General features: G+C 47.1%; 2 protein-coding genes across 2 annotated transcripts in view; both read right to left on the reverse strand.

Moving 5' to 3' along the window:
* LOC102304562 (nucleus accumbens-associated protein 2) overlaps window positions 1-1,753 on the reverse strand; it is a 16,927-nt gene extending 15,174 nt beyond the window's left edge. The window contains exon 1 of the mRNA XM_005949473.3: window positions 1,413-1,753. The gene's annotated coding sequence lies outside the window, so the exon portion shown is untranslated. The remainder of the gene's footprint in view (window positions 1-1,412) is intronic.
* Window positions 1,754-8,532: 6,779 nt separating this feature from the next.
* On the reverse strand, window positions 8,533-13,327 carry qsox2 (quiescin Q6 sulfhydryl oxidase 2; the record flags this gene model as incomplete). Its single annotated transcript, XM_005949474.3, is given in 11 exon segments — window positions 8,533-10,106; window positions 10,283-10,471; window positions 10,718-10,868; window positions 11,082-11,204; window positions 11,467-11,596; window positions 11,671-11,826; window positions 11,902-12,047; window positions 12,669-12,759; window positions 12,833-12,938; window positions 13,075-13,123; window positions 13,227-13,327. Coding segments are annotated over 11 exon segments (1,724 nt in total), but the record flags the coding sequence as incomplete, so codon positions are not given.
* Between the last annotated feature and the right edge of the window lie 4,958 nt (window positions 13,328-18,285).

Consider the following 18,285-nt stretch of genomic DNA (forward strand, 5'->3'; position numbering starts at 1 on the left):
TGAAAATCTCATCAATACCCATCCCTAATCCTGAAGCAGTGTTTGTCCTTTAGTGAGAGAAAAGCTGATGTTCTTTATGTTCCAGTTCAAAGTGTCTGCTGTCCTCCAGGCTAAACATGATGAAATGTAAAAGCATATGTGTTGTGTCTAATATCATCTCCACAGAAAGTTCCACGCTGCTGCAGAGATGTAAAGCTGAATGCGTGTCAGTGCTGGGACAGCCTCACAGTGACACCTTGTGTTTCGGAGGGTTTTATTTTCATGCGATAACACGATGACGTTTGAGTTCTTAAAGACAAGAAGGCTAAAGTCTGTGTCCAATGAGGGGCTTTCAAAGCTTCTCCTGCATGATTTTGCCTGAAAGACTAAACTCAGGGAGCAGAACTCTGTGTGCAGTTTTGACATAATCATCCATGAACTCACTATAAATAAATAATGGCCAGAGACATGGAGTCCAACATATAGTCCAACATACTCAGCTAAAGTCCAGCAAACTCCACTACAGTTCAAACAGCCCAGCATAGTCTGCTCAAGTCCAACAGAGCCCTCTGCAGTGCTACAGTCCAGCAGATCCTTGTACAGCCCAGTATGGTCCACTATAGTCATGTAGAATCCAGCACAGTCCACTGTAGTCCAGAACCGGTCCCTATGGTGCATGAGAGTCAACTACAGTCCAACCAAGTCCTTTACAGACCACTTCAGTTCAGTATAGTCTGCTAAAGTCCAGAAGAGTCCTCTGCAATCCATCGTCAAGGAAGTTCTCCTGTAGTCTATCAGAATCCCACACAGTCCGTTATAGTCCACTACATTTTAGGACAGTCTACCAAAGTCCAACAGAGTCCCCTACCGTCCAACCAAGTCCACCGCACCCCACTACAACCCAGCAGGGTCCAGTACAGTCCACTAATGTCCACTACAGTCATCTACAATCCAGCAGACTCCTCTATACTCTGCTAAAGTCAACCAAGTCCTCTGCAGACCACTACAGTTCAGAATATTGTGCTGAAGTCCAGCCAGGCACTCTACGGCTCACTACAACCCTGCAGGGTCCTCTATAGTCCTCTACAGTTCAGGACAGTCACCTGCAGTCCAGCAGAATCATCCCTAGTGGACAGGAGCTCAGGACAGTCTGTTACCACCCAGCCGAGTCCTGCACAGTCCACTGTAGTCCGGCAGAGTTCGGGACAGTCTGCTACAGCTGATTCCAGGTGAGTGGATCTCAGAGTTGAGCTCAGTGTTTTTGTTGTTTACGGAGCAGCAAACAGACAGACAGCTCAGAGTGAGGAACAGAGTTTGACAGCGCGACAGACAGACAGGTTAAACAGACAGTTTCAGAGTGCTGGGACAGACAGACAGACAGCAGAGAGACAGCCAGAGGAGGACGGATGTCAGACAGTGAGACACCTCCTTACCTCCTCTCTGCTCCTCTTCCTCCTCTGCTTCTCCTCCATGCAGCAGGCAGGACGGCTGGCTGGGAGAGGTTTTCTTCTTCTCCTGCGCTCAGTCAACGCATCGTCTGGTGTGTCACAGAAGGGGGGGGGAGGGAGGAGGGGGAGGCAGAGACACAGCAGACAGCCGAGGAGGAGGAGGAGGAGTCATCTGAGGACAGCGAGGGAGCTAATGCGGCTAACTGCCCTGCAGAGGACGAGAGAGAGAGGGGCGGGCGAGCATGCATTACACAGAACACACTGCAAGGTTGAACATTACTCATGAAAACTCGCTAAAAACACACATGTAGGCTGTCACACACACTGTCACACACACATCACGCACATGTGTGTGTGTGTGTGTGACAGCCTACATGTGTGTGTGTCAGTGTGTGTGTGCGTGTGTGTGGCATGACTTGGCCAAATGCACAGCGCTGCATTGCAGTGCTGAGGCTGAGTTGGCATGCCGAGTACATAGCGTGCATACTGCGACTGTGTGCCAGGCTGACACACACACACACACACGTTTATATCGCTGTCTCTGTGAGGACATCTGCTGTATGTACAGCCACCCACAGCCCCTGATCCTGACCCCCAAACAAAGTTTGAACAATCACACAGCCCTTTAAAGGAGCGTGACACACAGAGGCCAAAGGGTCCTCGCTCTGATAGTGAAACAGCCGTGCTTGGTCCTCACAGCGATAGTCACACCAGCACACACAAACACAAAGCAGCAGTTTTGCAGCCTCAGCTTCCATCAACACTTACAGTTTCTAACACGAGAGAGAGACAGCTACTGTAGAGAGACAGACAGGGCTGGTGTCTGTGTTTAATGGGTGGGTGGATGCTGAATGTGTGAGGGAGGGGGAGGAGGAAGAGGAGGGGGTGCTAAGGCTAAATAAGGATTCGTACAGTAGCTCTGTGTGTGCGCGTGTGTTTGTTCATGCCTTTCTGTGTTTATGTAGACATATCGTGGTTGAAATCTGCACTGTGAGGACATTGTTTGGTCCTCAGCCCTACAAAGGGTCACCTTCAGACCTCTGTGGTCTCCAGCATTGGTCGAGGGTCTCATCTTTGTGCTGCAGTTCTTAGAAAAACTCCAACTGCTTGTTCTCAGTGTCTCCAGCTCTGTAACAGCTCTGCTCACAAGCAGCATGTCTTTAAAACCTCACTGTGTCCCGACACCAATGTGTCACTAGTAGGGCTGGGCCATATTATACTGTTCACGGTATTATCGGTGCAATGTTAGGCATCAATAAAAAAATGAAATATCGCGATAGAATATGGGTAAAATGCACATGCGCACGTGGCCGAAAAAGCATGGTGGTAACGGAGAATGAGAAGGGGGAAAGCGGATCGTTGAGTGAAACAGATGAACCAGAATTGGTTTGTAAAAATGCTGCAACTTCAGCGATGTGGAACTGGTTTGGTGTTTGTCCGTCAGATACACGACAAAGTACATTTTTTTGTACAAAATGCAAGCGGCCGTCGTTATTGCCGTATTTGTCGGACTAAGGTGCTCGTAAATCTGGGAGTAATCTGGGTCTTAAACTCCGTCCGCTTCAGGTCCCAAAGCCAAACGAACACTGCGGCATCACTGAGAGTTAAAAACTGTCTAAATTCTTTCATCTTTGATAAAATGATCAGCATTGCTGCTTTACCAGGTGTAACAGTTAAGTTTAACATCCAGGCATCCATGAAAACAGAATTTATTACATTTAACGGAGTTAGAAGTTAGCAGGAAGCTAGCGGAAGTTAGCTCACTAGTTTCGCTAGTTACCTAAACATGATATAGCATGTTCTGACTGAGAGATTTCTGAAAAAATTCAAACGTACAGCTCTGCTATCACTTCCAACATAAATGAAGACAGGAAACTAAACAGCAGTGACGTTTGTAGGGTTACTGAAGTTGGGCTAGCTGGTATATCATGTGCTACGTGGTGGCTAGCTACACAGCTATGTTAGCATAACATTAGCACAGTGAAGCTGAAGGATGAGCGCTAACTTTTTTCCACTCAATAAAAGTTAACATGAGGGTTCCTGATGGTTAGGGACAAATGCAATCACATGGCAGGATGCTGTAAACGGACCAAACTTCAGTCAGGAGAACAACTGAGATAATCCATCCAAAATAAGAGGTTAGTCATTACAGTTTTTGCCCGTTGCTTGAACACATTTTGCAAAACTTCGCTCATTGTGCCAAAACTAAACACAAGTAAACATGACACAACACTGGGAAATATAAATATAAATATCTCTAAGCTTCCATTATCATCGAAAATTCTGGAAAAAGCAGTTGCAGATCAACTTACCACTTTTTTAGAAAAACATGAAATTTATGACAAATTTCAGTCAGGTTTCCGTAAAAGTCACTCAACAGAAACCGCATTACTTAAAGTCTCTAGTGACATTATGATGTCAGCTGACTCCGGAGCATCCTCAGTCATGGTTTTGTTGGACTTGACATCTGCCTTTGACACCATTGACCATACCATCCTGATTAACAGGCTCCGGGACAGTCCGGTCTGGCTTTGAAGTGGTTTCAGTCATACCTCTCCAACAGATCTTTTAGTGTTTTTGCGAATCGGTTTATGTCACATTCTAAAGATCTGACATGTGGGGTACCGCAGGGTTCAGTTCTGGGTCCTATTCTTTTTCTTTTGTACATGTTACCTCTAGGACTTATAATTAGGCAGTTCCCTGAGGTGTCTTATCACTTCTATGCTGATGATATTCAGATCTATTGCTCTTTTACGCCGATGGAAGTCCATAAACTGTCCTCTTTAATTAAATGTTTAGCTTCCATTGAACAGTGGCTTGGTGACAACTACTTACAGTTGAACTCTGAGAAGTCAGAAACATGATCACAAACTGATCAATATTGTAGGTATATTGAGTGTTTGTTTTAGTTTTGTGATTTTGAATGGTTTAATAAAACCGATATTTCATTGGGTAATATTTTAATTTGTTGTTGTTTGTGTTTTTCAGCTGTGCTGTCTCTGCTGTCCTTTTTTTCGTTCTTTTGATTGATTTGTAATTTTGTTTTGGTTAGTCCGTCCAGCCGTTAAGGCGGTTACTGATTGGGAGTGAGTTGTGTAAGGGCGGACTAACCTCCTTTTTGTTATTTGTTTATTTGTTTGTGCCACTTCCCTTTATATCCCAGATTGCAGGTCATGCATAGCGCTGATTCCCAGCTGTACTGAAACCCGAGGTGTTTGCAGTGCGTGCCACGATTGCAGTGTCGCTAAACGGCGTGTGACGGTTTGCAGTGTTGTGTTATTTTTTGCACCGTTTGTGTGGTAAGTGTCATGTGCAGCTTGGATATCAGCAGGATGTGTTGTAAGTCCTGTCTGGAAATAACTGGGAATTTGAATGTTTAATTTATGTAATAAATAAATTATCAATTTATTTCCTTGTCCCTTTTACTCCTACCTTGTCCTCGGTTACACTCAGGATATTTCAGCCCATTTCCACTGGAAATGCCTTTTGGTTCAACTTTCAGCAAGGAATTTGCATTTGCACAGTTAAATTTTTATGTAGCTTTAATGCACATAAAAAACAGCTGCTTGTTTAAGTGAAAATAAATGCATGGGGTTTTTTTTGCGCTAGTAAAGTTGTGGAGTTGTATTTTGTCTCGCATCAATTAAATCGTCAGTTATATTGTCATCGCAAATTTTCAAATATATATCGTGATAAATATTTTTGGCCATATCGCCCTGCTCTAGTCAGTAGCACGAGCTGAGGATCGGGACTTTTTCAGAGCAGGCTAATGACTGACCTCGAGCTGTGGATGGACCATCTCAGCTGAAGTTTGCTCTGTGTTCAGCGTCGTCTTCCTGTCATGTGATGGTGTTGTCTTCGCCTTCCAAGACCTTTAAGAAGAACTTTGCTGAGAACAGTGTAACCCTCGTCCTCCAAAGAGCTGTGAATGTTTTAGTCTGATCACAGATCTGTAGCCACCAGACAGCACATCGTTATCTGTCAGCTAGACAGATAACAGATCACATGCTTTTATGTGATGTCGGCCCACCCTTTGCAGCTGTAACCTATTCGGCTGTTTTGGGAAGTCTTTCCACAGGTTTAGGAGTGTTTATGGGAACTTCTGATCAGGAACACATTTGTGAGGTCACACTGATGTTGGACGAACAGTCCTCCCCCACAGTCTCTGATTTACCCCAAAGGTGTTCTGTGGGGCTGAGGTCAGGACTCTGTGCAGGCCGGTCAAGTTTTTCCACACCAAACTGGCTCATCCATGTCTTTATGGACCTGCTTTGTGCACTGGTGTGCAGCTGAGTTAGAACAGGAAGCTCCATCCCCAAACTGGCCACACAAAGTTGGGAATATGAAACTGTCCAAAATGTCTTGAGCATGAAGAGTTCCCCCCTAACTGGAGCCCTCACACCATAACCCCCCCTCCACCAAACTTTACACTTGGGACAGTGCAGTCAGACAAGTGCCGTTGTCCTGGCAACAGCCAAACCCAAACTCCAGAAGGAGAAGTGGGATTCGTCACTCCAGAGAACACATCCTTTGTTACCAGCAGCCGGTTTGGACCGTCAGCTGGTCATCTACTGTTCTCATCACAAAGGGTCTCACTGTCAGTGGCTTCTATCTCCTCCTTTGGCCAGCTGACTCCTCAGGACTTGCCTGACCCTCTGCAGGTATTTGGTGGTTGCAGCTTTCCCAGCAGCCTCATCATAGTTCCCATTTGCCTGTGGGATTCCCGGGTACTTGTAGCTGTCCTCTATGTCTGCAATGTTGCCTCCTGGTAGTTCGATCCCCTCAGTTCTGACTACCTTCCCTCTCTTTGTTATCATCCGACTACATTTCTCCAGTCCAAATGACATTCCGATGTCATTGCTGTATAGCCTGGTAGTGTGGATCAGTAAGTCAGCTTGATGTCATCCATGTACAGGAGGTGGCTGACAACTGCTCCGTTCCGTAGTCGGTATCCGTAGCCAGTCTTGTTAATGATCTCACTGAGGGGGTTCAGGCCTATGCAGAACAGCAGTGGGGACAGAGCATCTCCTTGGTAGATCCCGCACTTGATGGTGACTTGTGCTATGGGCTTGGAGTTGGCCTCTAGTGTTGTACGCCACATCCCCATTGAGTTCCTGATGAAGGCTCTTAGGGTCCCATTGATCTTGTACAATTCTAGGCATTCCAGTATCCAGCTGTGGGGCAATGAGTCATAGGCCTTCTTGTAATCAATCCAGGCAGTGCACAGGTTGGTCAGTCTGGTCTTGCAGTCTCGGCTGACTGCTGCTAGTACTTCCCAGTTTAGTTTCATGTTATTTTGTATCGCTGTTATCTCTTGTCATCTTTTGTCAGCAATAAAGCTGTATTTTGAGTTCAGTCCTGTTTCCCCGTGAGTTTGCGTTTGGGTCCTATTTCCTGCCTGCCACACAGCCAGTCCATGACATGACAGGAGCTTCCAGGTGGTGCTGAGGCAGGTTATTGGTCGGTAGTTGGAGGGGACCGGTCCCTTCTGGGGATCCTTGAGGATCAGGACTGTCCGGCCTTCGGTTAGCCATTCTGGGTGTCTCTCGTTAACTAGCAGCTAGTTCATTTGTGCTGCCAGACTCTCGTGGTGTGCAATCAGCTTCTTCAGCCAGTAGGCGTGAACCATGTCGGGCCCTGGTGCTGTCCAGCTCTTCATATTGGAGAGTCTTTCTTGGATGTCTGCCACTGTGATGGTTGCTGGACCCTGTTCAGGGAGGTTGCTGTGGTCTGCCCTCAGATCCACTAGCCACTGAGCATTGTTATTGTTGCATCTGTAATGATAAGCAGCTGTTGCTGTGAGTTAACATAGTTTCATGCCATACCACAAGGTGGCACTATCTGTAAAGAACACGGGCATGAGCGCTAAGAGGTGAGGGGTGGTTGTTGTTTTTCCGGCTAACCAAGCATGGTTAATAAAGTATGTCGCAGATCACAAAAGGACTCTTTCTTCATAAATAAGGAGACAAACAAAACAGCGTCCTTCTCCCATATGCTCTTCCAGTACTGCTCAGCCTTGGTGGTGCTGTTCTCATATTGTTCCCTTGCCACTGAGAGTACACCTTGGCTGGTTCTGTGGAGAGCAGCTGGTTCTTTGTCCTGCCTTCGATCTCTCTGGTGTACCTCTTCAAGCGGCTGGCCAAGGCTGTGAGTCGCTGCTTGGCAGTGTCCAAGGCCTCGGGTATGGACACCTTCTTCATCGCACCTTTCTGCAGATCTGCAGTCGGCTAACCTCCCTCTGTGCTACCTTGATCTTGGCCTCTAGTCTCCTTCTCCATGGTGGGTACTGCTCCTTGTAGCTGTTCATCTTGTAGCCCAGCATCTCACTGATGACTGCTGGCAGGTGTAGTTCAGCTGGTGTTGCAGCATTGGTTTCTACTTCATAGCAGGCTTGAGCCTTTGTGGTTCCCGGGTTATTCCTGAATATCCTAACCACTTTCCTCTGATCTGAGGGGGACAGTTTGGATGTTTTTCCCAGACTTCGGGAAGGGGTAACAGATCTGAATAACTTGAACTTGTGTACAATTGTTTAAGCTGATCTTGAATCTGCAGATATTTAGAAACAGTCATTGACTTCTTTGGACTTTCACTTTGATCAATCCAATAAGTGCATTTCAACAAATCCATTTTATGCTGCAGTCAGTCATTAGGAGAGACAGCGCATCATGTTCAAAGACATTTTTGAACCTTCAGAATTACTTATTAAAATTTAACTTGTTAAAGGTGGGTGTAAATTTTAGTCTGTGTGTATATTTAACACTGTGTGGAATAGAGAACAATCAAAAACACTCAGATTAGTTTATGTTTATCAGGTCAGGAGTTTGAATTAATTTGCCAGCTTTTCCAATTTAAACGTTATACAGGGTGGGCCATTTATATGGATACAGCGTAATAACATGGGAATGGTTGGTGATATTAAAGTCCTATTTGTGGCACATTAGTATATGTGAGGGGGCAAACTCCTCAAGATGGGTGGTGACCATTTAGAAGTCGGCCATCTTGGATACAACTTTTGTTTTTTCAATAGGAAGAGGGCCATGTGACACATCAAACTTATTGGTAATGTCACAAGAAAAACAATGGTGTGCTTGGTTTCTTTTTTCCCTGTAAAATTTGAACACATCAAAAATGAATTGCTTATTATGCTTATTGAAGGACTTCATAAAGTCACGACTCCCTGACAAACGGAAACAACGGTTTAATACATTTCTGGGTAAAAACGACCCTCTGCAGGTTTCAGCAGTTTGATTTTATTTGAAGAAAATAATCTGGAACATAAAGACAAACATTTATACAACCGGTAAACACGGCTTTCACATGTGCTTCGTCATTTTGGTTGTTTAGTAGAAAACAAACTCACTCTGGGCCTTTGGGGTTCGAATTCTTTACAGGAAATAAATTAAAGTGATAAACATGGTTCATATTTGAATCACTTCACAAAAAGAAACTTCAAAACTACAATCAGTCATCAGTTTATCAGGACGGGTTTCCCTCCTATCACAAACACAGACATACAACAGCACACGCACGGACGGAGTGGGCGGGGCCTGAGAGGACAGGTGTGTCTTCTGTTAGCAGGTTAAAGGTTTGGCACAAAGTGAACTCACTTTGATACTGTCACGTCCAGGCTGTTAAGGGTCTACCCTTAGGTCCTCCTGTGGGATTCTGGGAAATGAACCCAGCCCACAGCAGCTTGTCCAGGTCTCAGACACCTGGTCAGAGGGTCCAGAGGAGTTTGACAGGTAAAAATAAATACATTCAGACCTGAGAGTCCAGACGGGTGTCCACATACGAGTGAGTAAATCCAAAACCAGGGCTGGTTGTGGCTTGGTTCAGGGCTGACTGCGGTTCAGGGTTTAGAGGTTTTTATCTCGGCTCCGTCGGGACGGACTCCTCGGCTCTGGTCCAGTCGTGGCTTCACTCGACCCCAGAAGGACCACAGTCTGTCACATGTTTATTTAAGATAATTCTCAGGGTCAGTTACACGGTTGTGGGTCTTCGTCCTCGGCCACAGAGCTTGTTCTTCATCGCTCGTGTTCCCAGCGAGAGGAAGCGTTCAGCTTCGCCTCCACAGACAAACATCACTTTGTTTGTGCCGCTCACATGTGGTCTAAACTCCTGCCATCTGATCAGTCTATGAGAAAAAGCCCTGAACCAGAACCAGCTCTGGTCCTGGCTCCACCCGGGCCGGTCCGGGTCAGACGTGGAGGCGGGAGGAGCGGAGCTTCCACCTCCTGGATCGCACTTTAAAGAAGAAGAAGAGGAGCATGAGGAAGAGGCAGGAGCACACGTACAGCACCACACACAGACTCATGTCCACACTGTTAAAGCCCAGAAGCCAGACTCCGCCCCCTCCTCCAGCCACACCCACCACCTCCCTCCTCTCCTCCCCCTTCACAGCCTGGCGTCCTGGACGAGGAGTCTGGGTGGAGGACTTCTTCTCCGAGTCGCTCCTCACGCCTCCTTCGTGCTCCTTGGGAACTGGAGGAGCAGGAAGTCGAGGGGGGGTCACGGAGTACTCGGGGGACAGGTTGGAGGCGGCGTAGTGTTGTCGTAGAAAGCGGAGGATGTTGTCCTGGTTCCAGACGTGGACGCCGTTTTTCTCCTCGTGGCAGGAAGCGCAGAGGGAGGGGCTTGGCCATGGAGCTTTAGGGAAGAGGGGGTCGTCGCTCAGAGAGCCTGGAAGGGCGGGGGGAGAAGAGGAGGGTCAACAAGGTTCGGATGACAGCGATCATCAATAAATCTGATCAATAATTCTGATCCTCAGCAAGCTTCCTGTGTGTATAAAGACTGCGCGCGTGCGAATGTCCGAGTGTGCACGCGCCTGTCTGTGTGCACGCGTGTGTGCGTGTTACCTGCCAGCCTCATGTTGACCCGGTTGTGTTGCTGCCACAGCCAGAGGATCTGCTGCTCTCGGTTCTGTACGTTGTCCATGCCGACCGCTGCTGCCTGCTCGAAGTGCCGGCCGCACTCCCGGCAGCCAAAGAAGGTTCGGATGTAGCGGCGCATCATCTGCAGCACCGGCGCCGCCTCAGCCTCCAGACCTGTGTCACAGAGGCAGGTCCGTTTAGAGTCACTGGTGGGTTTTATTGCTCTGCTCGTGCACAGCGGCTGTTTTCAGGGAGCGCTGCAGACGAGCAGAGCTCTGATCCCTGAACAATTTTCCTTTGAGTTACAACAGCAACTGAATGAAGTGGAAAACAAAACTGAGCTCAGCTGTGGGGCGATCACACTGTTGGACTGGCACCAAACATCAATCAGACACCTTTTACACACACACACACACGTACCTGTGTTGTCCAGTGCGGTGGGGTTGGCGTCATGTTGAACAGTCAGAACATGGAACAGGGTCCAGAGGGAACACGGGTAGCCTCGAAGCCCTGCCCTACTCCCCTGGCAACCCACCCAACGAAGCTCCGCCCCTAGGAACACACCTGAGATCTACACAGGAAGCGGGAAGTCAGCATCTGTGTGTGTGTCGGCTGTAATACTGTACCAAAGTAAAGTGTTAGTGTAATCAGATTACATTCTGTAACAGCAGTGTGACAAGTTACTTTCTCCAGTGAGTAACTACATAAGGCTCTGTATGACTGATGTGTAATCTATTACTCGTTTCCTGAGTATCGACCGCAGCACTGGCGTTCAGCGTCTCACCCTCATCTTGTTATCCACCAGGTCCAGGACGGCCTGGTACGGGATTCGCTGCAGCGGCATGCTGAGCAGCCAATCAGAAAGCGTCTCCATTAACTTCACCACAGAGCCGCCACCTGGATACAGCTGCAAACACAGAGAGGCGTCAGTTTGTGCTTAAATGAACGAGACGGTGACAGTAGCTGTGGCGGGTTTGTGAGCTCAGAGGGACGCTGAATCCCATACAGGATGAACACGATGGCAGGTCTCCATGTCAACACTTTCATTGATCATGCGTGAGAATCACGCCATCTTGGAGGAGGAGCTAAAACAGCTTGTTTCAGGCACAGGCTGCACTGAGTATTATGAACTGTGAGTTATGCAAAGCTGCTCTGCTTGCCGTGGTTACCTTTGCCACTAAAGTCACCAAGTCCTTGAAGATCTTTAGCTCCTCCCCTTCCAGTGTATTATGGGTAGCCAGCTCGACCCTCAGCAGGTAGTGGAGCGCTGTCTCCAAGTCGGCCGTGTACACCTTAGACCTGCAGAGACGTACAGGTCACCTGATCTGAGGTCCGAGTCATTCTACCTGACCCGATCAGAGACAGTCTCTTACCTGTCAAAGTCCCTCCATGGTTCTGTGTTCTGTTTGCCCGGCAGCGCCCCCACCTGGCTCGCACCGGAACTGCTGGTGCTGCTCGACTTTAAACGGCGCTGGACTCCAGGTAACGTCCTCAGCAAGGAGGAGAAGAAGAAACGCAGCGGCTTCTCGCTGCAGAAGGAGGTGTCAGTCAGAAAATCGAACATCGGTTACTCACCCTGTTACTGTCCAAGGGTTCAACTTTACCTGTGCAGGTGTGCATGTGTCCCATTGGGATGAAGCAGGTAGATGGCAGGGAAGGCAGTGAGCTTCAGAGCGTCCACCAGGGGGCGATCAGAGCTCAGAGCTCTCTTCACCTGCACACCCAAATACTGCAGCAGGTCCAGGATCACCTGGAGACACACAGGTTTGTACAGGTGAGGACACCAACCAACACCTGCTGCACCCGTATGGAACACAGACTGTATATTAAAGATGGCCATAACTACCATGATGTCACTCTTGGGGTGGGCATTTGTACCACCTCCATCTTTATAACCTCGATGTAACTAGCCCCGCCCTGAATGCTCCCCTGCTTCCTGTTCCTCTGACTCTAACGGGACCATCATCTCCAACATAAACGTCATGTTTATTCTGTCACAGCTGAAACTGCTGATGAGAACTCAAACTCATCAGCAGCAAGTTTCCAGGTGAGCTCATTGCAGAGTGTCGCCCCCTGCTGGACATCAGAGAGACATGAGGCTGAAGCGCTCCCTCAGACAGATGCACTGATGTACAGACGGGCAAAGTGTGTTGTAGGTAAGCAGGATAGGAAGTCCTCAGCAAGTTGGTGGTGACTGAACTTTCAAAATAAGAGCACAGACTGTATTGTAAACGTATATAAACGGAAGCTACACTGAGTTTTCTAAATCGACGCGCTCGTCTCCGTGTGTTGCAGGTTTATCGGACAGCGCTTCCTGTTCCCGTTCTGATCTGTGACTTTGACCGAGTCTCCTCTTTCCTGTTCTGGTTACCTCTCGCCCCACGTACGAGTCCGGTTCCTCCACCAGGATGGCCGTGTAGTGATCTGACCTTTGACCCAGCAGAGGTAGCAGTTGAGCAGCGCTGCAGACGAACATAAAGAGCGAGGTTAGCAGTGGCACAGACTCCGACCCGGTCCAGGTTTAGGTCCAGGTACCTGTAGGGCTCTAAAGGAGGGCAGTGCTTGGGCCGGTCCAGATTAGTGTGGTTCTGCAGGACGTTCACCATCAGCTGACGGACAGACGGGATCGACCGGTCTGCACCTGCACACACAGTCATCGTTTTTAACAACATAAACAAAAATACATGTCTTTATTTAAAAGGTCGACTCTTGTGTTTGTTTTTAAATCGAGTCCTAAGGAAGGAAGGAAGTGAGCGGGACATTCAGGTGAGTCTCACCTCTGTAGGTCGTCCCTCGCTCCGATGGTGGACTGTGGGCCCAGAAGAACTGAGGATAGAAAAATGAGGTGGTTATTACCCATCAGCCCCTGCAGGGGGCGACACTAACCGGCATCAGTGTAAACACCTGCAGCAGGTACATGCTGACGTACCTTGAAGGTGGGGTAGAACTTGATGCTGTAGTCCTTACAGACGTCAAAGTTTTCCTCCTGAGCGCAGTCCAACACACCCACGCTGATGGCATCCTGCCAGTCTGACACACACACACACACACACACACACACACACACACACACACACACACACACACCTTCTTTAACCTGCCATCCAGTTTGGAGGTGGACGAGCTCGTTATGTGTGGAGTCGTCGTGAGTTACGATGACGCGATTCATCAGAAGTGCACTCGCTCACTTTCTAATAGCAGTAACGAGCGTGCGCCTAAGACTCGCCATTCATCCCTTTTCACCCCGCGGACGCCTGCACGACGGTTAGACAGACCGACGACGGGAGAAACACAGGCTGAATGCAGACCGAGGTCCAGGTGTGTTTCAGCCACAGGTGTGTCGTTCAGGCCAAAGTTCAAACAGGTGCCAGAAACAGATTTCCTCTGGTTTTCATTCTTCTACTTTGTCTCTTTGATGGTAACGCAGAGAGAGCGTGCAGTTACCCCCTGCAGCCTGCAGAGGGCGGCAGCAGTCACCATTTACCTCTGCAGGTTTAAAAGGAAGCGTGTGTGTCACTGTGTGTGTGTTAGTCAGGGCGTGTTTCGGGACTGGTTGTTTTGTCGGTTGCACACGGTTTGAGACCGTGTGAGCGTTGCTGAGTCCTGAAGCAGGCTGCAGCCCCGTGCTGCACAGGTGTCAGGTACTTCTATTTAAAGCAGCTCCCTTCACCAGTTTATCCACAGCACTGTGCAAAAGTCCTGAGCCGCCCCTCATGTCTTTATATTCCAGAGTAAAATTTGAAATATGTGCAGCGCTTTCTGGAAATGTGCAAACACAAATGTCTGTGGCTGGACATGACTCTTCACGCTGCTCATGTGCTGTAGAAAGTCCAGTTTCATTGCATTTTTTAGGACACACTGCAAAGCATGCTGGGAAACGATTCTGGTTATTAGCAGTCCAAAAATCTTGGGCAGTGATTACTCAAGACTTAAAAAACGACAACAGTGTGTCTCCTGCAAAATATAAAGAGATGTGGGGCGGCTCAGGACTTTTGCACAGTGCTGTAGATGAAGGGTGACACTTGGATTAAAATGTGACGCCTGTCGCACTCAGTGATGCTGGGCTGACTTTACCTGGCTTCAAATCCAAAACCTGTGTTACAACGACCGCTTCCAATACTTATTATTGCTAATGGAACTGAAACTTTCATGTAGTCTTCCTCAGAACAACATGTTTGTGCACACGTGCAGTGATCCGGCCTCGCTGGGAGGTCGGGTTGTTTCATCAGAAACTGGTTAAACTCTCATAAAAAAAACTTTCTCAAATCTCCTCGCTGCCTCTGTGGCAGGGAGGGGCTGTGACACAGGGGACGCAACAGGAAGAGGAAGTGAGGAAACCTCATGAGTGTTAGACAGAAGCTGCTGCAGAGCCCACATACTCCTCTGACAAAGGTCCAGAACACCAGAGAAGAAGTCTGAAGACCTCCAAGTGTTCAGGAGGGCTGAGCAACCCCAGGCCTCCCCCAGAACAGAGAGCCTCGTATGGCTTTACTGGCGTTGGGTGACGAAAACATCCACAAAATTCACTTTACATCCAGATCACAGAGGACAGGAGCGCTTTAAACGTTGTTATGATCCAATGTTGTCAGTGTTTTGTGTTAGGCGTGACTGTTATGCGTTTCCTGTTTTACTTTGAAGGTCTGTCTTATCTCAGTGTGTTCAGTTTACGCTTCCTTGTCTCGTCAGTTCTGATTTGCCCCAGCTGTGTTTCCCTCCTGTTGTCCATTCCCTGATTGCTCCCTCTATGTATTTAAGCCCTGTGTTTCAGTTTGTCATGGTCGCCCCCTGTGTTGTATATAGATGTAAATAGTTGTCGATACTGTTTTTACTCGGTAGCTGTAGGGGTGAGAAGCCATTTTTCTTTGGGAACCTTTTCTCCTGTTTTTGGTTAGGGAGGCAGGTAAGACACCTGTAAATTATGTTTGGGGTTTTCTGTGAAGGTGAGCCAGCTGCATTTCATTTCTAGAGTTTTTGTTTGTTTTGGCCATGCTCACCCTGACGCCTGCTACCTTTTGGGACTCAATAAACTGACTGGCTGTTGTGAAATCCGTGGTAGCTGTTTTTTGTTGGTTCATCCTCCTTAAGAGCAGGGAGTGGGGGGGCATTTTTCCTTATTTTTATTTTCCTTATGTCGCACGCCGGTTTTCCCTGGGCTGGGGTGTAACAACGTACAGGTGAGAGGTTTAGGAAAAACAGTCTGCAGGGAAAGACGACGCAGGTGACGGTCAGAGGGAGGGTCCTCACGTGGACAGGTATACAAACATGTGAATGGAAACTGTGTGTGTGTTCGATCTGGTGGGAAAAGATTAGGAGCCGCAGGTGCTTCAGTACAAACCATCGGGTCCTCAAGCTCCGGAGGCCCAGGAGGGACACGTCTGCATTGGTGACTCCAGTAACAAACATCAGTGTTTACCTTCATCCACCTTCTGGGCCCTATTTCAGGAAGCTGGTTTAATGCAAACTCTGAGTAAGTAAACCCTGAGTTAATGAAAACTCGGGGTTTTCGGTTTCACAAAGAGTTTAGATTAAATCTGAGTGAGTTACTATGACGACACACTCCGTGAAGCTAACCTGCCCCCTAGCAGGTTTACTTCAACTAACCCTGACATGAGCCAAAGGCCGACATAAATGTGTTTTATCTACTTTATCATAAATGTAACAAAGTGTTTAGAAAGTTAGCACATACATGTAATTTTTCATTTCTTTATGTGTCCATCTATAGAACGCTGCATGTTATATTCTAAATCTGCCTGTTCTCTGTCAGAAACCTGCCTGCAGAAAATGAACCTAAAGTATGTAATGCAAGGATGTCATCACTTTAGAGATGGAGAAAGCATAAAGTGACAATTATGAATCACTTAATATGATAAGGAGATTCTGCAGGTCATTAATCAATGTATAAAACTAAAATAAAATGTATTTTTAGTGACACAGGATACAAACATGGAAGCAAGATGTATAATTAGGATTATTTATAATAAATATGAATAAATTAGTGCAATTTCTTTAACCATAAAGAACAACAATCCTTCAGGACAATGTCTCATCAATGCACTGAACTCACTATGTAATCCATCTAACAGCCTCCACATGTTCTCACTGTAATTTCCCCTCATGAATGAATTATGCTGCACTATGTGAATGTTTGCAGGGCAATTAACGCATTCACTAGTGGGTAACAGACGTCTCCGAAAACGTCAGAGCGACTTTTGAAAATATGTGGTGTCTTGATAAACTGAGCAGATATTTGAGGTTTACACAGCTACATTCTCGCCTGAAAATATGTTAAACGTTTATTTTGTGACCCAGAAAGAATAATAAGAGTAATATTAAAACTAACTAGCTGCCGCCATTGTTGGAAACTGAGCTGGGCTGCGCTATGAATTCTGGGACACAGCTTCTTCTTCTTCGGGGTTTAACGGCAGCTGGCATCCTTGTACATGCAGTGCTGCCATCTTCTGTTTCAGTCCGTTATTACACTCTTAAATCCTACTACTTATTCCTGCGTCTTTTGTGACCTTACAAAGCTTCAAACGACGCGTCGACTATTAAATTAGTCATGTTACGTTTCGGTGTTGTCAGTGTTTTGTTTTTGCGTGACTGTCATGTGTTTCCTGTTTTACTTTGAAGGTCTGTTGTTATCTTAGTGTGTTCAGTTTACGTTTCCTTGTCTCGTCAGGTCTAATTTGCCCCAGCTGTGTTTCCCTCCTGTGGTCCATTCCCTGATTGCTCCTTCTATGTATTTAAGCCCTGTGTGTCAGTTGGTCATGGTCGCGATCTCCCCCGTGTTGTAAATAGTTTGGTGTTTTGATGTAAATAAATAGTCTGTTGTAAATAGCTGTGAATGGGTTTGTTAATATTTTCGTTTGAGACACCTTCGTTTTGGGATTTTGGTGGAGAGCTTTAGTTTGTTTCTCGTGTGTTTTTTTTCTTATTTTTATTTTCATACGTTGCACGCCGGTTGCCTAGGCCGGGGTGTAACAGTACTGCATAGATACGACGCATTGTGGTGGGGTGTGAGGCTAGAGTTCTGTATTTATAGGCAAACAAATCAGTCTCACAATTCCACAATAATCCTAATGTGCGTTCATGTGGGCCAGATGGCTTGTCTTCAGTCAGGCAAAGTTCATTACTTGCCGTTCTTACCTCAGATGGTAGATGGCTAATCACAACAGGATTATTGCTGGCCCACTGGCGAAGGTCGAAGCCTCCTTCTGATAGATGGTTTCTTAATTTGTCTAGGAGTGTTCGAGCTAGCTCTACTGTTGGAAAACTCTGCAGGCAGTTATCAACATAGAAACACTGCATTACTGAAGACTGCACATCTTTGTCAGGTTGATATTCCTTCACATGTTTCTGCAGTGCATAGATTGCACAACAAGGGCTGCAGGTCGTACCAAAGGGGAGTACCTGCCACTCATACACTGAAGGGGGAGCTGCTTTGTTCATGTCACGCCACAGGAATCGGAGGAGTGGTTTATCAGGAGGCAGAAGACGGACTTGGTGAAACATGCCTTTGATGTCGCCACTTATTGCTACTGAATGTTGCCTAAAACGCAACAAAACACCAAGAAGTGTTGGGCCTAGGATTGGTCCTGGCAATAGGTACTTATTGAGACACTGACCTTGAAATGTGAAAGAGCAGTCAAAGACTATGCGATCTTTATTGTTGTGACTTGTCATATGATGAGGGATATACCAGGTTTCTTTGCTATTGTGCATCTCCTCTGGGCTAAGTTTGACTATATAGCCTGCTTGCTCCAATTTCAAAATCTGATCCTTGTAAGACATGGCTTTGTCAGGATCTTTAGCTAACCGAGCCTCAGTGTTGCGGAGTCTAGACATGACTACAGTTGGAGGGACATTCAAAGGAGGAAAGTTTGCCATCCGAAGAAGAGGAGTGGCGTAGCGATTAACACCATTGATCTCAACCCTTTTCGTGGCCTGTTCAAGGAGTTCCAGTGCCAGTTGATCTTGCTTTGATCGGA

This window comes from Haplochromis burtoni, unplaced genomic scaffold (genome assembly GCF_018398535.1).
Source record: "Haplochromis burtoni strain Fernald_Lab_line unplaced genomic scaffold, NCSU_Asbu1 Contig_647, whole genome shotgun sequence".
NCBI lineage: Eukaryota > Metazoa > Chordata > Actinopteri > Cichliformes > Cichlidae > Haplochromis > Haplochromis burtoni.